The sequence below is a fragment of the Aquarana catesbeiana genome, linkage group LG09 (genome assembly GCF_042186555.1).
Source record: "Aquarana catesbeiana isolate 2022-GZ linkage group LG09, ASM4218655v1, whole genome shotgun sequence".
In the NCBI taxonomy this organism is placed as follows: Eukaryota; Metazoa; Chordata; class Amphibia; order Anura; family Ranidae; genus Aquarana; species Aquarana catesbeiana.
Genome location: NC_133332.1, coordinates 214792850 through 214817301, shown reverse-complemented (window position 1 = coordinate 214817301; position 24452 = coordinate 214792850). Strand labels below are relative to the sequence as shown.

Genomic DNA, 24452 nt, shown 5'->3' with positions numbered 1-24452 from the left:
CACCCCTTACACCAAAAAAACGGCATGGGGGTCCCCCCAAAATCCATACCAGACCCTTATCCGAGCACACAGCCCAGTCAGTCAGGAAAGTGGGTGGGAACGAGCGAGCCCCCCCCCCCCCCCCCAACCGTACAAGGCCGCATGCCCTCAACTTGGGGGGGTTGGTGTGGCCCCCCCACCCCAAAGCACCTCGTCCCCATGTTGATGAGGACAAGGGCCTCTTCCCGACAACCCTGGCCGTTGGTCGTCGGGGTCTGCGGGTGGGGGGCTTATCGGATTCCAGGAGCCCCCTTTAATAAGGGGGCCCCCAGATCCCGGCCCCCCAACCCTATGTGTATGGGGTACATCGTACCCCTACCCATTCACCTGGGGAAAAAAGTGTTAATAAAAAAAACACACTACACAAGTAAAGTAATTTATTAGGCAGCTCCGGAGGTCTTCTTCCAACTTCGGGGGTCTTCCTTCGACTTCGGGGGTCTCTCAGGCCTCTTCTCGCTCTCTCCGGTGTCGTCTCTGGGGCTGTGACATCATAAGGGGGCGGGGTCACCGGGTGACATCACCCGGTGGCCACGCCCCATGCCTATATAATTGGTTGCGGACCTCGCTCACAGCATTACAGCGAGAGGGAGCGTCGTAGGGGGTGCTCCTTGGAATCCATACCAGACCAAAGGGCCTGGTATGCTCTTGGAGGGGAACCCATGCCGGTTTTTTATTTAAAATTTGGCGTGGAGTTCCCCCTCAAGATTCATACCAAACACAGTGCCTGGTATTGGCGGGGATCCAAGTCGGATCCCTGTGCTTGTCGCTCATTGGGAAAGGAAAAAACATTTTTCCTTTCCCGATGAGTGAGCCAGCTCAGCGCTGCTATCCGCAGCTGACACAGTGCACTGCGATTACCTGCGGTTATGTGTGGATAGCTGCGCTAAATCGCTCCTGGACGCAGTCCGTTCTATTTTTTCTATCCGCACAAAACAGTATGTAATCAAAACGCAGCTAAACGCAGTGTGTGAATGGGGCCATAGGAAAGCATTGTGTGCGTTTAGCTGCGGTAGAAAACGCAGCTAAAAGCACAATTCTATCCGTCCGTGTGAAAGGGGCCTAAAGGATAAAAACAGCCTTTTTACACAATGCAGAGGATTAACCCCTTAAGTTCCACAGCGAATATAACAAGCATGCTGTGCTGCATATACAGACTGATTTTACTGTTGTGGGTTTAGTAACACTTTAAAATCTGCAATTTTTTATGTTGCATGAGATTAGCACAACTGTTTACTAAACACATTTTTAGGAAAGGTTACATTAAAATAAATTTTGATGCACATTATTTTGTTTCAATTAAAAAATATGGGGTTTCACAGAGTAGATACCAAATGTGTCAAAACTTAAACTTAGGTGTGCCAGTGAAATGGCGAAAAAATACGGTGCCCAAATTTGTCCATAGGGGACGCTTTAAGAGCCTTTACAAGTTATCAATAAAGAGTTATGGCCCTAGAATTATTGCTCTCACTGACATTTGCGGAATTACCTCACGTGTGGAACAGCGGTTACATGCCCCCTGTGCACATATGTGTGAAGCAACGGGTGTGGTTTATATTTATTTTTTGTTTTGTTTTTAACACTTGTTTTCATTTAGCTTTATTGCTGTCACGAGGGCCAACAGGCAGGTGGCCAGGTGACCGGTCCTCTTCATGGAGACTGTAGGGGTCTATGAGACCCCCAATGTCTTCCTGCCCTTCACCGCACTGCAGCTAATCAAGCACAGATCATGAACCTGGAAGTGATGTTTCCGGGTTCATTCATAGCAGAGGAAATCGGGGGAATAGATGTTCCTCAATCTCCCAGTCTTCTTGGAGGAACAACATAGCCGAAGAACCATCATGTTTGCCACCAGAGGTGTAGAGAGCAGCATCTGTACTATAAAAGTGATTTATCACCACTCTGATCATTTTTACATGAAAGATCATCTGCTTACAAAAATACTAAGCTCACAGCTGCAGGAGCAGCTGTGAGCTTGTTGTAACCCCTTGAATACCAGTACTTTACTAGACAAGAGGTTAATGTGAATGGGGAGGCAGCTTAAGTAAAGCAATGTCTCTCTTCAGCCTTCATTCAGAAGCTTTAATAGCTGAATTGTTTTGCTGAATATTATTTTTTAGTAAATACAAATTAGAGCTACCTGTCCATTGCTCAGAAGCTCATTGTGAAAATATTTCTTTATAGGTCACAGAGATTGTGCAAATTCTTTGACGCAGAATGAAGTGCCACCTCGTTCATCGGTGGTGGCATGGGCAGAGAAAAGGCCAAGGTAAGTCCACAATATAACAGATATTCCTTAGGCTACCTTCATGAAATGTTCTCTTCACCCATCAGAAGTCTTTAACAAGCCTTGGTAAAGTTGTCACTGTGCAATAGCCATGTGTCTGAAATTCTTATTTACTTACAATAGAATGACACAGCAAAAATCTCCTCTGCGTGGACTAGAAGGGGTTACCTGTAGACAATGTATGACCCGCTACTATTAGAAAAAGCAGTCAGATTCTTCTAAGTCACTGATGATCTTTCTTAGCTGTGGAGCTCCATGTTGTAAACCTGGCTCTCCCTTGTTGATTAACAGCCTGCCTGCTATCGGTCATACATCTTGTATGCTTGGAGTTAAAGAAATCTGTCATGAAAGACATACTGGGCTACCTATGCTGACCTATTGAAAATGCTAGTTGCTGGCATGCATGATGATCTGATGACTTCATAACTTTCTGAATCACTGATTCTGAATAAGTATGTTGATAAGGAAAGTGGCAGAGATGGTAGAAGTTCCTGCTTTGCATTCTTTTTTGGTTTGGTGATGCAGATGTTTAAAGAACAAAGGTCTACAACCAGGTGGCTAGCATCTGCAAGAGAGGTCAGCATAATTCTTTCATAACAGGTTTCCCTTTAAAGTATGAAGGTTTCCTTTTCTAAGCTCTCCTTTTGAAAATGCTGGTTGCCTCGCTGTGCTTGTAATTCAGTGGCATTATGGCTTTCTGGGTCACATGTTGAAACAAAGTAATGCAGATCAGTTCTTACATAGTTAGTCTGGTTGAAAAAAGACACAAGTCCATCTAGTTCTGGTGTCACAGGATGCATACTTGCTCCTGGTCAGTGACTCCAGGTATTAGACATAGACTTTCAGACAGCTAGCATTTTTAGTAAAAAGTCAGAAATGCCAGGTCCTGTATTTACTTATGGATTTCCTTTTTAAAGGATAAGTTCACCTTTTTTAAAATATAATAAATGCACATTTTTTTGCAAGTAAAAAATGTGCGTTTATTTTTTGTTGGGAGCCTGTAAAGTATTGCACCCATGATCAGCAGATCACGGGTCTTATTTCAGGCTACTGCAGACTGTCTATGTAGAGGTATGGGCAGGCAGTTACTATACGACAGGTAAAATCAATGAATTACTAGAGCTTACTTACTACAGCGCTCACCAGTGCCCTGGTAGTTCATTGAGAACTACAAGCCACCAAGGCTGTTGGTACTTTGAACTCTGTGAATGAACGACACATCCGCTTGGGACAATTCTTTTCAATTTGTGACAGCGGGTGCAGGGAGAAGATCCCTGGCCCACTGTCACAATTAGAAGGGGGTTTAGGGAGAGGCTGCAGGAGCGGGAACATAGTTACATAGTAGGCGAGGTTGAAAAAAAGACACAAGTCCATCAATTCCAACCCGTGTGTTTTTTATGTCAGTATTACAATGTATGTCCCTGTATGTTGTGGTCGTTCAGGTGCCTATCTAATAATTTTTTTAAATTATTACATGTAACATGTTCCCAAAGTTGACCTTATCATTTAAAGCTTTACTCCACTCAAAACTTGTTCCGTACATATGCCATATGTTTAAAAAACATTCCAGCTTGATTAATTTTAATAAGCGTATGCAGGCATTTGAATTTTCTACCCACCTGAGCACATCACAAGGGTGCCTGTTCTTCCTGTTAGATTTATTAATTAAATGCCCAAGATCTCCAACAATATTCTCTCCAATGGTTTGCCTAAGAGAAGCCTGTGGATAATTAAACCCACTATCTGTCTTATACCCATAATAACTGTATTGGGTACACTGACCCTTTAACCACTTCAGCCCCGGAAGGATTTACCCCCTTCCTAACTAGAGCATTTTTTGCAATACGGCACTGCGTCGCTTTAACTGACAATTGCGCGGTCATGCAACGTTGCACCCAAACAAAATTGATGTCCTTTTTTCCCCACAAATAGAGTTTTCTTTTCGTGGTATTTGATCACCTCTGCGGTTTTTATTTTTTGCGTTATAAACAAAAAAAGCGTCAATTTTGAAAAAAAAGCAATTTTTTTTTTTACTTTTTGCTATAATATCCCAGAAAAATATATTAAACAAATTTCTTCCTCAGTTTAGGCCGATATGTATTCTTCTACATATTTTTGGTAAAAAAAATTGTAATAGGAGTATATTGATTGGTCTGCACAAAAGTTATAGCGTCTACAAAATAGGGGATAGATTTATGGTATTTTTATTATTTTTTTATTAGTAAAGGCAGAGATCTGTGATTTTTATCATGACTGCGGCGGAAACAGCGGACACTTTTGACACTATTTTGGGACCAGTGACATTTATACAGTGATCAGTGCTATAAAAATGCACTGATTACTGTGTAAATGACACTGGAAGGGAAGGGGTTAGACACTAGGGGGCGATCAAGGGGTTAACTGTGTTCCCTCAGTGTGTTCTAACTGTAGGGGGGATGGGCTCACTAGAACATGACAGAGATCACTGCTCCCGGGCAGTAGATCCCTGTCGTGTTGCTAGGCAGAACAGGTAAATGCCTTGTTTACATAGGCATCTCCCCGTTCTGCCTCTCCGTGTCACGATCGCGGGCCACTAACAGACATCAAGCCTGCGGGTGCAGGATTTTGAAGGGGACATACAGATAGGCCTGTGTGCGCAGCCGTGCCATTGTGCCGACGTATATCATCGTATGCTGGACGGCAGGAGCTTAATGAGTATATTAAAAATTATTCTTTGAATTTCAGGCACATAACAAGAATTTGAGCTTCATGATCTGTATTAATTTTTGTTGTTCGCAGGCCCCTCTCACAGCCACCGTTTGCCCTTCACTGTGCTGATGATGTTGATGCGACCTCTGGAGACAGTATTAGCCTTGCTCGATCTATCAGCAAGGACAGCCTGGCTTCAAACATCATAAATGCCACTCCTAAACACCAGATGCCTAATTCATCTGCACCTTTCAGTTCAAGGAGTCTTTTAGGACATGTGGACATAGAGGATGAGGAGGAAGAACTTGTTGCATATATTAGATCAGGTGACGCATCCAGTCATGGAGACCTTGAATTGCAGAGCATCTCTTCCCGTGCCTCAAGCCAGCAGGCAACAGCAAGGTCTCCAAGGAGGCCACAACCAGATGAAGAAAAAATGGATGGCTTTTTCTTGGAACCTCTAATGCCCGCAGTCCTTAAAAAAGCAAAAGAAAAACAAATTGTCCATAAAAGGGAAGAATATGGTGAAAGCAAGCCAAAGGGATTTGTTCATAGACGTGAAAATGAAGGTACTACTCAGTCTTTCCCCCGAAAGAAAATCACTACTAATCACACTGCACATAATTTGAATAGAACTTATACCCCTGTCTGTAGTTCAGAATTCCCAGCCACAGAAAGTCCTAGGATTGAACCTTTACAGGCATCAATAGAAAGTGGTACTGGCTCTTTTCAACCTCTTGCCACCAGTAGCATCGATCCATCGGTTGAGCCTAGTAGTGGATTTTTTCTTCATGATTCTAAGTCAGACATGGGTGATGAAGAAAAGCCGACACAACTCTCACTAGATAAAGTCAAAGATCCAGAAAGCACATGGACGTTATCAAGGCAAGACTCTGACTCCGACAATCTGGATCTAGAAGAGGAGTTTGATCAAGAACTTGTTCCTCCTCATCCGGTATGCAAATACGTTGGTGAAGAAGAGTCGGCTAAGCTGCAGGAAGACATGAAAGTAAAGGAAAATGATGACAAAGATGATGCCAGTGGACGCTCAAGTCCCTGTTTAAGCACCATTTCCCAGGTCAGCAGTGTCTCCTTGGCTAGTGGGAGCGTACGAATGACTAGTTTTGCAGAGAGAAAGTTTCAAAGACTTAATAGCTATGAAACAAAATCTAGTACAAGCAGTTCACAGAAAACCACCCCTGATGGTTCTGAATGCTGTCTTCCTCCACTGACCACCTGGAAGCAGCGCAGGGAGCAGAGTCCTGGTGGACAAAACAAAGACCACACTAATGTCTTAGCTTCTGAACTTGTACAACTTCACATGCAACTGGAGGAGAAGAGGAGAGCCATCGAAGCTCAGAAGAAAAAGATGGAGTCTTTGTCGGCACGTCAGCGGTTAAAATTGGGGAAGGCAGCATTCTTGCATGTTGTGAAAAAGAGCAAGCATGAAGGGTCCACTCATCCGTTGAGGCTAGAACATCCACTGAAGGACTTCACCAAGCAAACTGAGACAGATATGGTGACCATCACCTCCAAAGCTGAACAAGTCCTTGAAAAAGCGGACCTCCCAAGTGAAGTTTCTAAGCAGCCAAAGGTTCAAGAAGTTTTAGAACAGAAGCCGAAAGAGCTTGATTTGGATGAAGTTGAAGTGTGTAATGTGGTAGCTGATGCCAGTCCCGATGATGCTGATTCTGAGGTCGATGTGACTGAGTGTAACCTCTCCATTGAAAAGTTGAACGAGACCATAAGCACCCTACAACAAGCAATACTAAAAATATCTCAACAGCAAGAACTGCTCATGAAAGCCCCAGCCTCTGTGCTCCCAGCACTCAAGACTAATAGCCAGGACCTCAAATTAAACCCACCTGTTCACTTTGTAGAGCCTCTGTCTCCACCAGGAACTGGTACGGGATCTCGTAAAAATCGTTTTGGTCAGGGTCGAACCCCACGCTCTTCTCGGGCCTCTGAGCATAAAATGTTTAAAGAAAAAATGCACAACTCTTCCCGTGTTATAACACCAACACAAAGTATAGAGACGTTGCCTCATTTAAAATCCGTTCCAGCTCTGAAATCTCCAATCAATCCTACAGGAGATGTATCAGATAAAAGTGCAGAACAAATCGAAGGGCACCCTGATAAACCTACAGGTGCCTTCCGACTACATGAGGAAAACAACCAGAGGACATTTGTTCTTTCCACCTCCAAAGATGCAAATATTCTATCAGACCAGGCACATAAGGATGTTGTCAACAGTTCACGAGCGGCTTGTGTGGGCTCCTCAGAGAGTTCTGGCAAAGAGAACGTTCCTGTGGATGAGCGGCTCAAGAACAAGTCTAGTCTGATAGAGGTTGATCTTTCTGAGCTTATAGATCCTGATGAAGAGGAAGGGACAGATAATCCAGAGAAGTCCACAGATGCTATTGGCGAAGATCAGAAATCTGGAGTTGGATTTTTCTTCAAAGTGAGTCATGTTTTTTATTGTTTGCATGAAATCACAACTGACCTAGTTTCCTCCAGACTGACAAAAACATGCGTCTTAAAGCGGTTGTAAACTCTGTTACACCACTTGTACCTACAGGTAAGCCTAGAATAAGGCTTACCTGTAAGTACTGTACATATCTTCTAAACTTGCACATCATCTGCGCATGCGCACTAAAGAAACAGCCTGCTCTTGCCGTTTCTTTAGTAACTGTGCCATGACTGGCGGCATGCACGGCAGTGACGTTATCGCAGCCGGCCAATACAGTGCAGGAGCCCATTCAAATGGGTTCTGTTCAAGAGGTATGGAGGATAAAGATCTGCCAGTCGGCACCCAATCAGTGCTTTCAGCCAATGGCTGAGAGCACTGACCATTGTGTTCTGGCGGGGAGCCAACCCCCTGTCAGTACACAATATCTCAGTGGGGGAGATCGTTGTACTAACATTGTATGGTTAGTACATGATCTTCTCCTGAGCTCTTCGGTTTTTTTAAACCCAGCGGGCTGAACGAAAAGAAAACCGTTAGTGTACACCAGGCTTTAGTGGTTTCTGGCAACTGTGACTCGCACCAAATCTTTTGTTGTGTGGGCAAAAGGCTTATACAAAAAGCTACTTTTTGCCATAGCTTTGTGTGTAACTGTGGTAGGGACAAGGGATAAGCTTTTCTGGGGTAGAAGGTAATGTGAGTGCTTCAGTGTTCTTTGTAATCAGCTGTAGAATATTTTAGCAATGTTTAAAAGATAGTGTGTGTTTCTGTATTTGCTGAAGTGAGTGATTCAGTGTTTGTGTACCACATTGTGAAATATGTCAGAGCTTTAAAAAATATGGTAACGGTACATTACAAAAAGACTCTAGATTAAAACTGACCTCCATGGTTTGCCTTATCACTTCCAGGATGACCAGAAAGCAGAGGATGAGCTGGCCAAGAAGCGAGCTGCCTTTCTGTTGAAGCAACAGAGGAAGGCAGAAGAGGCTCGTCTCAGGAAACAGCAGCTGGAGGCTGAAGTCGAACTAAAGAGAGATGAAGCCCGGTAAATATGCATAGAGCAATCACAAATGTAATGAATATATGAATTGTCCCACCACTGAGGCTCTCAGTACAGCTTGGGAAGTTAGTTAGGTTTATTATGTTTAGCAACATTGTGAGCTTATCTATTGGTCAGTTCAAAGAGCAGAGCTGATAATACAAAAACTGTTCTGCTTGGTTAAAGAATCTCTCTACTGTTCCATAACAATCCAGCAAAAAATTACATTTGATCATGGTTTCTTTGCATTTAAAGGCGAAAAGCTGAGGAAGACCGGATACGAAAGGATGAGGAGAAGGCCAGAAGGGAACTCATCAAACAGGAGTATCTACGACGGAAGCAACAACAAATATTGGAGGAGCAAGGGATAGGACGGCCTAAACCCAAACCCAAACCTAAAAAGTCTCGTCCAAAATCTGTTCATCGAGAGGAATCCTACAGCGACTCAGGAACTAAATATTCCTCTACGCGTAAGTGTGTTGTAGATGGCATTTTAGTTCAGTTAGCTTTTGGTTCCTTATTGCAGCACTTTATGTTCTGTCTTCGTCCCTGATAACAGAATAGGTTCTAAGTGCTTGCATTGCTCCTCTTCTGCATCATCCCCCTTTCCTCAAAATTGTTACCCATCCAGTATCTGTTTCTCTCCCTAATAGATGAGAAGATTAAATAATTGTGGACTAGGTTTTTTTTTCTTATTTTATGCATTGTTCTGTATATGCTCCATGCATTAAAATGTCAGTTAAAACAAAAAGTTGAGAACTGCATTTCAAATATAGCTTATCCTTGTTTTTCTATAGCTGACAACTTGAGCAGTGCACAGTCCGGGTCTAGTCTGTCATTGGCATCTGGAGCAACTACAGAGGCAGAAAGTGTCCACTCTGGTGGAACACCGTCACACAGGTACTTTTCACTATAAATTGTACTTTTGCTGGAAAGAAATCCAATTTTTGTTACTGGAAATAATCCAGTCCTTCAACAGCACCAGAATTCAATCTGTACAATGCTCGTATTAAACACATGTCCTAATGCCTCCCTTACATGGGCGATTACACGTGTAAGGGTGTAATCACCTGTTTGAAAGGGCACACGTTGAAACTGACAACATTGTTGGAAGCAGTGGCGGCTGGTGCTCAACATTTTTTAGGGGGGTGCAAACAAACTGAAAAATTATGAAAAAAAAACAATTAATTACAGCCGCTGTGCCCATCCAAACCGCTGCCGCTGTGCCCATCCAAACCGCCGCCGCTGTGCCCATCCAAACCGCCGCCGCTGTGCCCATCCAAACCGCCGCCGCTGTGCCCATCCATCCCAGACACCATGATTGTCTCCTTAATAGCAGCCAGCATCTTTTTGAACAAGGGGGGCAAGTTATCGAAGGATTTGGGGGGCTGGAAGAAGATGCTGTATGTGCTAGGGGGCACTTTGGGAGGAGAGAGGATTTGTGCTGGGGGGGTCTAATTTTATATTCAACCCCCCTTTTAGCACAAATCCTATCTCCTCCCAAAGTGCCCCCTAGCACATACAGCATCCTCTTATCCCCCCCAAATCACTGTGAGTATCCTTCTTTGACAACTTGCACCCCTTCCCCTGCAAGTGTCATGTGGTATATTCCATTCAGACCTAACCGTGTGTGTTGGTGTGAGACGGGGGGGGGGGTGGGACGAGGGAGAGAGGGACAGATGCAGCTGGCTTACGCTGTGCTGAAGCTCACCCACCTTGCAGCCGCTACATTAACCAGACCGGAAAACCTTTCCTGCTGTCTTGGGACCCCCTTAGCTGTACCCATTCATTAACATGAACAAATGATCAAAGGGGAAAGTAAATAGGAAGCACACAGTGACTCATGGCCAGCACATTGTCCTCTGCAGTCCCGGAGGGATGGATGGCTGTCACACACCGGTCTCAGGTTCCCGAACTCAGCATGCCAATAAGCCTGATGGAGGAGGGTTGAAGGGAGCCCAAGTGCTCCAAGACAGGGTACACAACCCAGGGAAAACACATTGACTGTTCCCGGTGATCAGGGCGATGGAACAGGAGTCCACACAGGTCAGCAGTGAGACCGGAAACCGGAAGTGATGCCGCACGGTGCCACAAAAAGCACCGCCCAGTGACCACCGTCCTCCTGTCCCCCTACCAATTAAAAGATCGGAAAGAAGGACAGACCAATGAGTGTGGAGTGTTCGGGGCCCATCACTTGCGCCCTGAACACTCCCTAAACACGGGCAAATCAGCTTCCCAGTTTGCAATCAGCTGAAAGCTGCCCATAGACTGTCGTGTGTCTGGCGCCTAGTCACTCTTAAGCCTCATACACACGATCGGACTTGTGGATTGTTGTTGTGGATTTTTGTCCGAATGGGCGTTGGCCGTAAACTTGTTCTGCATACACACGGCAGAACATTTTCAGCCAACTTTCACCAAATCACGTGGTTTTTCAGCTCTTTGCCGCCACCCTTTGGGCAACTTCTGCTATTGGCTGATGTTTAGCATTGGTTCTGAGCATGCGTGTTTGTACTTTGGACTTTAGTGTGATGAACTTGTGTGCACACAATCGGATTATCCTCCATCGGACATTTGTTGTCAAAGTTTGAGAGCATGCACAGCGAACATTTGTCCGTTGAAAAAACAACAATAATTGTCCGATGGAGCATACAGACAGTCAGATTGTCCGATAAAACAGGTCAGTCGAACCGTTGTTGTCAAAGTCCTATCGTGTGTATGGGCCTTAAATGTGACCTTTTTTTTTTTTTTTTTTGTAAATAGCTTGGGGGGGGCGGCGCCTATGCGCCCCCTATGGACGGGCCGCCACTTGTTAGAAGCCAAATTATGTATGAAGCAAATGATCAGTGATGGGCAAGTAGTCTCTTAAAAAAAAAAAAAAAAAAAAAGACAGTGGCTTATGGGGGGGGGGGGGGGGGGGTCGGGGGTGTAGATTGCGCTGGACTGACTCGATCAGTCACTGCTGTAGGGTATTACAAAAGTGTGGGCAGATAGGAAGGGTTTATTCCCAGAAGTTCGTGCCCTGTTTGAGAAAAAGGTGGTGGTGGGCCCTGTTAGGGCCTTGGCTGCTACCTTGGGCTACGGCCTTGTAGTCGACTCTGCATATGCTTGAGAAGAAGTGAAAGTAAAGGAGTGCCCGGTATCCAGTAGATGCAGGTTTTAAAGACGTTCTATTTGAAGTCTCAACTACAAAAATGAGGCCAACGTGTTTCGGGGAACCAAGAACCCCCCCTTGCTTTCACTTCTTCTTGAAGACAAACAGGATAGATATTTGCTCATCCTTGCACAAATTGTTCCATCACTGTTACAACAGTGATGTACGTACACAAAGTACTTTGACCATATTCTGTGCTATATAGTGGAACCAAGTGATCAGGACTGCTTATCATACCATCAGGTTGGTCTGTCTAGATTATAAGGAACACTGCGACAACCAGAAATACAGTATTTATTGGCGTATAACATGCACCCTCATTTTAAGAGGGAAGTTTCAGGAAAAAATTTCCACGGCCCTCTGCACATTACGCAGACCCCTTTCCTTGCACAGTACACAGACTCCTTTCATTATAAAGCCCCCCTGCGCTCCCAGGAGACCCCCAGTCTCCTGGGAGAGCGCTGCCCTCATAGTTCAGAAAAAAATCACTGTCAGCCCCTTTTTATACGCCGCTCCGCTCCTCCTTTGTGGCTCTCATTGTAAACCATTACTGACAGCCCTTTCTCATAAAACGTTCCTCCTGGGTCACTCTCAATGTAAATGGAAGTCTGCAATTAACGCCGATTTATCGTGGACCCAGTCATGTGACTCTCCTCTGCTGTTTCATTGATGGTCACATGACCACTCTCATCCAATCAAAAGCTACACTCGAGAGCGGCCAGAACAAGCCCCGTTACCTAAGGTATTACAGGCTTCCATTTACATTCAGAGTGACACAGGAGGAATGTTGTATGAGAAAGGGCTGTCAGTAATGCATTCTTACCTTCAAAGTATGGCAGCGCTGTCCCAGGGCCAGGAGAGACGGGGCAGCTGGCCTGACACCCCCCACCCCCAATGGGTGGCGCACGGGGAGGGCAGCCTGATACCGTATAACACACAGGCAGGGATTACCCTCTGTTTTCACGGGAAAAAAAGTGTGTGTTATATGACGATAAATACGGTACTGCCTCCTAGCAGTTCAGAATATTCAAGCACCTCTTAAAATTTAGAGCATTTCTTGTATTTAGTCATTAAGGCAGATGAGTAAGTGAATGTGTATGCCATTCGGTATTTTTGCAGTCACGTGTATTTTTTCTCCTTCATTTAGAGTGGATTCGATTGAAGCCTTGTCATTGGGAAGCAGACACCAGAGCAGAACGGCAGAGCGAGATTGGGAGAATGCTTCCACTGCATCATCTATAGCATCAGTGGCAGAATATTCAGGTATGCTATTCTCTCTTCTCTCCTTCTCATGATTCCTTTGCTTTGTTGTGCCCTTCTGACCGGTTTTCGTGTTATTCCTCACAATATCACAAACAGAAAAAATTGTAAATACTAAACCGAACAATGAATTGAAATGATGAAAATCTGAGATTTCATAGATAAATATATGTTTAAAAGAAGTGTTTATAGGCATCAACTTGTGTGGGTTTTTTTTTTTTTTAAATGGGGTATGTAAAGATAGCGTTTCACTTTGACGTGTACCTGTAATGACATCTATAGTGTTTTAGTGGCAGTTGGATTGTACAGCAGCCACCTAAAGCTGCCTACTCTGTTTTGTAGTTGATTGGAGCACACACTATTATTCAAGTACTAATTTCATCTAGAAAGTTGGAGCTTTGGACGGAGCCTTGCTTTACTGACTTCCTAGCTGAATTCATTGTATCTTAATCATGTAGTATAGGACACAGGACTTGTGGTCATAGACCATGGGTTTTATTCAGGCTATCTGCAGGTGATTGGATAATGGCAAGTAACCCTTAAGTTTTTGTTGGGTAAAAAAGGTGGTTTGTGAGTTACCTTCGCTATGTTATTGCCCACGCCTCAGTTTATTGCTTGGGAATGTCCCATGGTTACTTATGGAGTTTCACAGAGTGGGTGGGGTTTTATGAGCGTGCAGTAGTATACGCCATAGCAAAGTTCTGCCCAGTGTTCAATCACCTTCCTATATCTTAAAGCTTAACTAAAGGCAATAAAACTTGCCTCCTTAATAATGAAAAAAAAAAAAGACATTGATAATGGTATGCTGCGTTCCATTGACTTCAAAGCATAATCGTGTCCCATTGACTTCAATGCCAGTGAGTTCAATACCGAGGTTATGGCAGCAGCTAGCTCCCATAACCCCTGTATTATTTTTAACTATGGGCGATTCTCAGTAGGATAAAAGTGGTCTGGCGGGCAGATTCGCTGCAGGATCACATTTAGAAGCGGCAGGAGGGGTGCTTCCTGGTCGTTCCCAGAGCGATCTGATGCGGCCATTAGCTGGACATGAAGACAAGTGAGGCCAAGATGGCCGCCGCTAATCGTATGCCCTTGGAGTACCGAAACAAAGTCTGACGTCACTTCTGGTTCCTGGGCTATAATAATTTTTTATTTATTTATTTTTTTAAGCAAAAGTTTAATTGAGCGACTTGGGGACTTTTTGACCCCAGATCTCTCAGTAAAGAGGGTATCTATTTACTCGGCATAACCTCTTTCACATTTTACAAAAACATTGGGGTAAATATTGTATATTTTTTTTTTTTTTTTTTTTTAATTCATTAAAGTGTTTTTTTTTTCCCAAAAAAATTGTGTTTGAAAGACCACTGCGCAAATACTGTGTAACATAAATTATTGCAACGATCGCTATTTTATTCTTCTTGATTTTTCTCGCCAATTTATTTATTTTTTTAATTGGAAAAAAAAATATATAGACTGTTTGGGGTATCTAATTTTCTAGCAAAAAATACTAATTTAAAAGTTTAAACAAAAAGTTCCAGACAAGGCCTAGTCTTCAAGTGGCTAGTGACTTCAGTGCAAAATTGCATCCCATTAGCTGCAATGCACAATCGAGTCCCATTGTCCCACATTAATTAAAAACAAAAAATTTTAATGGAAAACTGTCTGTTTTCGGCCAAGTGCATCCTGAATTTTCGGCACCGGAATTTTCATTTTGGTGCACTACTAGTTACAAGATTAGCTTTTCTATCCCTACCCCATCCTTGCTTTATACCCTTGAATCTGCCAGTTTCAGACGCAAGTGGTTATAGCAGTTCCTTCAAAAGAATGCTTTAAAGGTTTCTTTGTGGACCTATTCACAGTCCCAAAACCAAATGGGGGCATACATCCAATACTAGACTTAGAAATGCTAACCAGATTTCTTTGTGTTCCAAAATTCCAGATGTAATCTACAAGACCTGCCATTGCTTTCTTCAAACAAGAAGAATTTCTTGCATCAGCCGATAAACAAGATGCCTATCTCCATATGCCCTTTTTCCCATCACACCAACACTTGGGTTTTTCTGTAGGAGACTAGTTCTTGCAGTTTGTGGCACTACCATTCAAGCTCTCCTCTGCACCCTTAGTGGTGACAAAAGTGCTTGCCCCTCTTCTGGCTCTTCTCCTAAACCAAGGGCATCCATGCCACAGGTTACCTGGACAATCTCTTGCTGAAGGGCTCCTCAGCCAGGACATTGTCTGCCAACGTCCAAAAAAACATCCAGTTCCTTCAAATCTTTGGCTGGACAATTTTTTTTCCAATGTGTGCCCTACAGCCGCCTTATCTGCAATACCTGGGTCTAATCTTGAACACAGCCCATGCCAGAATATCGCCTCCCTAAAGTCCAGCTCCCAGACCCTCTGGTCACAACAATGCCCCTTATTTTGCTTTTGCTTGGGGATTCTCGACCCCATGGTGTCCTCCCTCAAGGCAGTTCCCTTTGCTCAATTTTATGACAGACCCCATCAATCCAACATCCCCCAAGATGTGGAACAAGCAAATTCAATGCTTGGATCACCCAATGCTACTGTCTAAACAGGCAAATATCTCCCTGACAGTGAATCTCCAATCCTGCCCAGGTATTGTGGAAGTCAATCGTTCACAAGACTTGGACCATGGTAACAACAGATGCACGCCTTACAGGTTTCTGTGGAGTTCACAACTCGCTGTCTGTTCAGGTTACATGTTCCCCAGAGGAGTTATAATTACCCTTCAACATTCTGAAACAGAGAGCCATCAGATTGTCTCTACAGCATTTGACCTCCCTTCTACAAGGTTAGCCAGTCAGAGTACAAAATAATAATGCAAAGTTTTGAAAATCTGAACTTTTTAGGCACTATAACCAACTTGTAAAAACATGTACAAAATTTGATAAATTTATATTAAATCCAGTTAAAAACCAACCATTGACAACATTTAAAATGCACCCCATTTTTTGGAAGTAACCACCCCTTTGAAATAGTTATTGCTAGTATAGGTAAATTAACATTTTAACATAATATTGTAACGGGGGATGCCACCATCCCTTTGCCCCCAGCTCAACCTGTTTCGCAACGAACCGACTCAGGAACCTTTTGGTTGCAGAAGAGTTGCTTTAAAAAGTAGCAAAGCTACATTCAAAGAAGGTAAAATAGCTTTGGAACACACTTGTTTCTGGGTTGGTGTGGGAACGCAAAGGGGTCTGGTGAACATGGACCTCGCAGGGTGAAGATAAACCTAAATAATAGTATTACAGGTGGTGTAATCCAAAAACAAGCCTGCTTAATGAAGTATTTAATTCTAAACCCACAACTATATCCAAAAGTCTGCTGACTCAAGATCGCATAACAACCACTTCAAGCTATAGGGACCTAGAATGTAGTATGGGGGAACAGGAGGATATACGCGGTCTCAGTACAGAGACTCGAACAAACACATCCCTGTGAGTGTCATGGGGCAGCTATTCCATCAAGCTTATGTTGGGTAGCTGTATACCGCATGAGTTTTAATGTAATGGAAAACCTTAACTATTTTTGATGTTCCCATATACTAAATTCCAGGTCCCAGTCCCTTGAAGTGGTTGGTATGTGGCCTCGAGTCAGCAGACTTTTCGATTTTGGGTTCAGAATTAAATATTTTTATTTATTCAGTTTGTTTTTGGATTATTACACCTGTACTACTCATTTGTTCTCACTTGCCATGTTGCCCAACCCTCAATTTTTTTACTTGGATTTGTCCTATGGTCTATGCAAACCAGTCCTGTACTGAACGATTAAGATAATAGTAATTTTGACTAAAAGGCCCTTCCCCTCTGTATTTTAGTCACTCCTTATTGCTTAAAAAAAAAAAAAAAACAGAGGTAACCTTCAAGGGTGGCCCTAGCATGTTTTTTTTCCAGTGTCCAATCACATGAAGCTAATGGGGTATTATCATGATCTATGAATACCAGTCTTGTGTCCTGTGCTGTATTCCAAGATAAGGAACTTAGGCAAGTCAAAATTCCTGTTTTTTTTTTTTTTTTTAAGATATTCGTGCTCCACAGGTATAGAAGAAAAAATGTGCGTGGGGAACCTGTATCTACCTGTTGTAAACTCCAACTTTTTATATATATATATATATATATATATATATATATATATATATATATGATTTTGTCACATGCGGATAATTATACAATAAACATATGAAAGTTGACATAGGTGTAAATACACGTCATGTATACCAGAACACAAGTACACTGGAACAGTATATGATTAAGACTTCTGAAACATATTTCCCACGTTATAACTTTTTCTTCTTTACTCTGGATCCCACATGAATTTCTTTTTGCTCAATCCCAGATTATTGTTTAATGGCTTTAAGTAATGCACTTCACTTGATTATCATTTTTTTTAAATGGTTTACTTGCACTTTAATCCCCCCAGCACAGTCCTACACTAATATATATTCATATAGCTCTAACATATGCCATAGTGCTATATTGAGAACACTTATTGATTTTGATCAATCTCTGCATCAGGGGAGCCAACATTCTAATGTCTCATATGCATATATTCTAGGCCAAGGGGAACCCAGTACAGTATTATATCAATTATTATTTCTGCTGCTTATTTCTGCTGCTTTTCTAGGTCCAAAACTTTATAAGGAGCCGAGCAGCAAGTCAAATAAACCAATAATTCACAATGCTATAGCTCACTGCTGTCTGGCCGGGAAGGTAAATGATGCACAGAAAAATCAAACTTTGGATGTAAGTGAAATAAACTTTTATTTTTCTCTTGTTACATAGGGCAGTTCAAAGCTTAATAATAATATTCAGTAACCCATAAGTAGTAATGCAGATTTCATCATTTGTCTATTTAGAGTAGTGAAAACAAAGGTATATGATTTTCATTTAGTTTACTTTCAAAATGCATGAAATCTTTCAATTCAGCCAGTACAGTCACTTGAATTTCATCTTCAAAATTTAAGTTGGCACACAACAGCTGGATGTTAAAATCTGGCTATTACCTGTTGGAAGGGAATGTACTTAGGTGGGCTTGCCAGAGGGAGAGATCTCAGGTTGGGTGTGAGTACTATGGTCATTAGTACTCCAAAGAACATGCAGAGATGGTGCTTGGTGGTGTCCTTCATAACACAACAGGGATATTACTTTTAATGGCTTTCACCTTTTGTATAACAGATCCTATATGCTTTTATTGTGTTTTAGTTGGGGTTAATGTTCAATTAATTGTGTGTTTCCTATATTGGCTTTGTATTCATGTACTTTGATCTCTGTTACAAAATGCAGGAGCTAGAAAAGTGCGACGCCAACCACTTCATCATCCTGTTCCGAGATGCTGGATGCCAGTTTCGATCACTTTATTCTTATTACCCCGACTCCGAGGAAATCTGCAAGCTGACTGGAACAGGCCCAAAGAGCATCAGCAAGAAAATGATTGACAAACTGTACAAGTACAGCTCAGACAGGAAACAGTTTACTGTCATCCCCGCCAAAACCATGTCGGTGAGCGTCGATGCACTGACTATCCATAACCACTTGTGGCAAGCCAAGCGACCTGCGCTGCCAAAGAAGAATCCCCTGTACAAGTGAAGCTTCGCTGACGAGGTAACCGATCACTTTGGCTTTAGAGACCATGTTTATGCCTTCAGCGGATACAAATTCTGCAGCACTTTGAATGTTTTTTTTTTTTTTTTTTCCACCAAATGGAATTTTAACATGAAGATTTTACACGTTAAAAAAAGACGAAGTATCATTCCTGTTGTACATTCGTGTACACCCTGGTTCAAAGTTCACCTTCCCTGAAGCAAATTGACCTAAAGGAGATGCACTTTTCATACCTCTTTGCCAACTGTGTTCTGCTGTAATATTGTAATGGTTTTTTGTTTTTTTCCCTCTACATGGAATTTAAAGGAGCATGTCTGAAATCTCGGATAAGTGTTTTTTTCCTCATTTTAAAAGGGTATCTGTGAGGATGGTCTGTACCGCCACAGTTGAGGCTCCCAGACAGCCCTGGAGGCTGTCATCGACTGACCCCCCCAGAAGTGGTGCTAGTTCTGAGACACAACACACCGCTGCAGCTTTACACACATTACCAGGCAGTGAAAGTTCCCAGTGCTGGATAGAAACCTCCACTGTGTCAGGTACCTGAGCATCCTGATATATATGTTCCATTTCACTTATACAGCAACGGTTCTCAATAGCTACTGACAGCTCGACAACATGGCTGCCTTTCTGATTATGCTAGCCTATGTCTGAAAAATACCAGAACTCAAAATCAAAGTGTCTGCAAGAAAGTATCATCTGCTGCCCTGTTCGCTGCTGATTTTGGATCGATAAGAGTGACTGACCTGTTAAAATTATATACAGCTGCCCGTCAACACATACAATGAATAACTGACGGATTTTATGCTTGAAAATTCATGATTTGAACTAAATATAACATTTTTCTTCAAAGTTTTTTTTTTTTTTTTTTTTTTTTTTTTTCTAGTGGTACAGCAGAATTTTTTTTCTTCCCCCTCAAGGAATATTTGCTCTAATATATTCATCCCTGAAAGTGTATGGTATAGAAAGTAGGTATATTCCACACTGAGCACTACTAGAGGTACTGCTGTCTATATCCGATATCATGGTGCACTTAAAGATCAACACAGTCCTTTTTAATGGTTTTATGATGTGTTCAAATTTAAATAATCTTAATATTTGTTGCTGTGTACTCTGCAAAAAGCACACTTCAGAAAAGCTTGTGTGCTTATGTTGAAAATTTATATTATATATTATTTTTTTCTGAGGTGGGTTATTTATTGTTTGAAGGAAATATTTTTCTTTGCTTTCTTCAAAAAAAAAAAATCTTTGCATTCAAGAAAACCAAGTTTTGTTTTTTCATGATCTGAAGGATTGTTTGACATGCTTACAATCGGGGGGCCATTTGTTACAGCTTTTAGCTTTAAAAAGAAACCCTGAAAACACTAAACGCTATTTTTTTTTTTTTTTTAGATGGAATGCACTTTGGACTTTTTCTGTTCCCCTTCCTGTATGACTTCACTAAACATAATGTGAATTTATGTTACAGTTTAAATTAAACATGGCACATAAAATATTTAAATAATATATTTTTGAGTATTATTATTTTTTTTTTTTTTTGCACAAGTTTTACGTTTTAAAGTATTACTTGAATTTATAGGTTGGTACTGAAGGTGTTCTTAAGTACTTTAAAGCAGGTTTAGGTGACTTGTAATGTGCTAGCTGTAATGGAACTACAAGTGACAGTATGCCGCGACCAGTTTTGAGAAGTTTAAGGCAGCCTTGAAAGCTATCTGGCACGCCTTCTGTTGTCTGATCTTAGCATGCTAGTTTATGCTGTAACTTGTAGTTCTGCACTGTAGGCCTTTTTAGTCTGACGCAAGATAATTTTTTTTTAATATTCTGTTGTCCAGAGGTAGAGGAGGTTAAATCTTCATTGACCAGTTTCAGAAGTCTGTTTAAATGCCCATAATGCCCTTCCACACTTTTCTCTTCTTGCTGCAGTTTTGTATATACTTGTTGTTGATGTCTATGTATATAATCAAAGCTTTATAAGTCTACAGTGCTGAATGATTTGTTACCATGCTGTCCCCATGCCTGTGTTCCCCTCTCCTCACCATGGTTTATTTATTTTATGAAAGCACTGAAATTAAATAAAATGAAATACTGTGTATATATACAGTGTTTGTTTTTTCCCTTTATGTGTTTACATTCTTCTAATTCTGTGTGCATATTTTATTTTTTATTTTCATTCAACCGCATTATTAAAGGTAGTCTATGTAGCTTGTTTAAAATCAGAGCTAAAGTCTTCTTTTTCACACTTTGATTTTGCAAGTTAAAAATAACGCATGCATTTACACTTGCAAATCTGTGTTCGCGTTTGTTTTATCTGTTTTATATTTATATGCCATCTTGTACAGTTTATGCTATTCAAATGCTCAGCATTAGTGGGAGATGATGTTGGCAGTGTTGCGATATCAGGGAGGTGATGTTAATCATTCCCTCATATGAATTCAAAAATACTTAAATTCTTTACCATAAACTATACATGTAATAGGCCAGCTCTGTCCCCACCCCAATCTTTTCCCTCTCCTCTTAGCATTGCCTTTGTGCTTATGTCTCTGACGCTCATTTCTGGGAGTGGGCTTTTCGGCTCGGGCACCTGGAAGTCCTTTACTTTTATTAGTCAGTGTGTGCCTTTTCAATCTTTCATTTCCTGCCAACTTTGCTGTGGAAGGGGTTAACACTGTGGTTTTGAGTGCTGCAGTGGGTCCGCCTGGAGGAGTGCTGCATGTGCTCTTTGCTGCCTTCTTCCTGCCAGACATTGAAAAGATCTTCCCGCTGTTCATATCTAAAGGTGCTACAAAAATTGAATTTGACTTTTTAGGCACAACATTTTTTTAATTTAAAATTACAAGTTTACTAACTCAGATTTATAAAATCATATAGCGCCATCATCATTTCACATAAACACGTCCTATAACATCGCAATACAGAATTATTTTAAAAAATTGTAACAATACGGTGTATCATATCCAAACGTGATGATCTCAAGGCTTGCGCGTTTCCTGGACTTAATCCACTTCTTTAGGAGCCATTGGTATAATAGTACACCCAACAATCTAGACAGAATGTCATCTATAATTATTTACAACCTTTATTACAAAATAATAAACATCCCTCTGAGTATTAAAGAAATAAAACACACTAGTGTGCATGAGTGGGTGGACCATGTAGTGGTTATGATGTCAATGATGCCCGGTTGAACAGTGGATAATTAATAAATAGCCTTGCTGCCTTCTAGGACTGGGGTTGTCCTGACTGTACTGTAGATAAAAGAAAAGAGAGGGCGCACTGGCCTAGTGCATTCTCCAATGCATTTATTAGAGCAATAGTGAAAAAACATATAGATGTCTACTCACAAACAGCGCAATAATAAAAGCTGATCTAGCCACCTATGTGGCTATTCACTTGTTGCTGACCGTGACCTCCAGCTGAGGGAAGGGCCCTATCAAGGACCCAACCTCTGGTTAACGTGTTTCGAAGGATAGGGCCCCTTCCCTCGGTTGGAGGTCGCGGTCATCCACGAGTGAATATAGCCACAAAGGTGGCCTGATGAGATTTTATTATTGTGCTGTTTGTAAGTAGATATCTGTTTTTATCACTATTCCTCTAAAAAAAATACATTGAATATAGCACTAGGCCAGTGCGCCCTGTCTTTTCTTTTCTGTTAAAGAAATAAACCCAGAGTGTGCCAAGAGAAGGAAGGGATCAGAACCACAAGAGAGCTATAATTGGGAGACCACAAACACAAAGCACCCCCCAAAGCCCCCACATCACTGCTGTTTGAAATACAGTATAAGGTTTAAATAAAGATACCACAAACTCCAGTATTGCCTATGATTTTTCAATGTGTGACAAAACACTACCTTGTTGCCTGGTGCAGTTTCTCGCCACGGGATTGAAACTCTCTACTCTGATTCAAAGGGAGAAAGCTTTGAAGTAATCCTGCATAGTCCGTGTATAAAACAACGTGGATTAGAACTAAAATGCCTTATTCTGGAAGTTCTCTTAAAGTGTTAACCCCCCAAAAAAAGGATACTGCTTAAAGCATGTTATATGACACAGTGCTTGTCCTGTGTCATTTGGCCCCCTGTAACGCCTAAAAAAAAAACCTGGCTGACCCTGCCAGTTTCTCCCCACCCCTCTGTAAACTGACCACGGTGTATCATGGCTGCTGAGCCCTGACACCGTAGTCAATTTACGTGCCTTTGCCGCTGTCATCAGCAGCCTGCTATCTGCTCTCCTGTGTGTGTGTGTGTGTGTGTGTGTGTGTGTGTGTGTGTGTGTGTGTGCCGCTCCCCCCGCTGCTTTCATAACACTAACCTGTATACACCATCAGCACTGCTTCTTATTGCAGTGTCCCCCTCTGTGAATGATTTATAAATATAAATGCTGCAAATACCTAATTTAGGAGTCGAGATTGCGATCACATGACCAGCCAGCTCTCTCCTCCTCCCCTCCAGACTGACAGCAGAGGAATCTCAGCCCCGCCCGCTGCATCTCTCAGAGGAGGAAAGGAGAAAGCTGGCCAGTCATGTAATCGCAATCTCAGCAGTGAAATGAAGTATTTGCAGCATTTATTTTTATTAATAACGCATGGGGGGGGGGGAATACTACAATAGGAGGCAGTGCTGAGGGTGTATACAGGTTAGAGTGGATTAACAACCACTTTAAATAATAAAACTTACTTTATAGTTACTAGTGAGCAGAGTAGGGAGAGGCTGCCTTCAAAATGCACGTAGAACTCAGTTGAACAACAAACTAAAATCTTTTAGGTGGAGGGAAGTAAAAATACATTTGAAGCACCTTTTGATTTTATTACAGCACTCCGTCTTTTTGGGTATTTTTTGGGCAATATCTGCCCACTCTTTGCAAAAACACTCCAAATGTGTCAGATTGCGAGGGCATCTTCTGTGCACAGCCCACTTCAGATCACCCCACAGATCTTTAATCTGACTCTGGCTGGGCCATTCCAAAACTTGAGGCTGTGTTCACACCATCACCGCATGCGGTGCGTCCTGGTAAACTGTTTCAGGTCTGATTTCAGCCCGAACTTTTGGCTGAATTCGGACCTGAAATGGACCAAAAGACGCACAGGACTCCTGTGCAAATTCGCACCGGAGCCACAGCGGAGATATGTGAACCAGCTCCATAGAGAGCCGGTCAAAATCTCCTGCTATTGGGAATTGGATGCATCCAATTCGCAGTGGGGTGAACACAGCCTCAATCTTCTGGTGAAGCCATTCCTTTGTTGATTTGGATGTATGCTTTGGGTCGTTGTCATGCTGAAAGATGAAGTTCCTCTTCATGTTCAGCTTTCTGGCAGAAGCCTGAACGTTTTGTGCCAATATTGACTGGTATTTGGAACTGTTCATAATTCCCTCTACCTTGACTAAGGCCAGCTTAAGAAAAACAGCCCCAAAGCATGATTCTGCCACCACCATGCTTCACTGTGTGTATGGTGTTCTTTTGGTGATGTGCTTTTTTTGCGCCAAACATATCTTTTGGAATTATGGCCAAAAAGTTCAACCTTGGTTTCATCAGACCATAACCCATTTTCCCACATGCTTTTGAGAGACTTCAAATATGTTTTTGCAAAATTTAGCCGGGCTTGGATGTTTTTCTTTGTAAGAAAAGGCTTCCGCCTTGCCACTCTACCCCATAGCCCAGACATATGAAGAATACGGGAAATTGTTTTACAAGAGACTCACCTAGTGGGTGGTAGAACCATGTCCCTAAAAAAGCCCTGGATTGGCCATCATTACAATTCTACGTACTCCACCTTTGCAAGGGGTGTTAGTATACTAGTACACAAGTCTATCCCATTTCGACTTCTGGACCTGGTGCCGGACTCTGAGGGCAGATACGTATTAATTCACGCTCAGGTGGGATCAATGAGGTGGGTCATAGCAGGCCTTTGCCTCCAC

General features: G+C 42.2%; 1 protein-coding gene across 3 annotated transcripts in view; it reads left to right on the top strand.

Annotated features, from left to right (window-relative positions):
• Nucleotides 1-20637, top strand: part of CAMSAP1 (calmodulin regulated spectrin associated protein 1) — a 130941-nt gene extending 110304 nt beyond the window's left edge. For 2 of the 3 annotated variants that reach the window (XM_073599690.1, XM_073599688.1), the window contains 8 exons: nt 2221-2305; nt 5102-7472; nt 8384-8520; nt 8770-8984; nt 9312-9414; nt 12813-12928; nt 17570-17688; nt 18229-20637. In XM_073599690.1, coding sequence (XP_073455791.1) covers nt 2221-2305; nt 5102-7472; nt 8384-8520; nt 8770-8984; nt 9312-9414; nt 12813-12928; nt 17570-17688; nt 18229-18531 — 3449 coding nt within the window. In that variant the 3' untranslated portion in view covers nt 18532-20637. The remainder of the gene's footprint in view (nt 1-2220; nt 2306-5101; nt 7473-8383; nt 8521-8769; nt 8985-9311; nt 9415-12812; nt 12929-17569; nt 17689-18228) is intronic. The other variant, XM_073599689.1, reaches the window with a different exon arrangement.
• Nucleotides 20638-24452: the final 3815 nt, after the last annotated feature.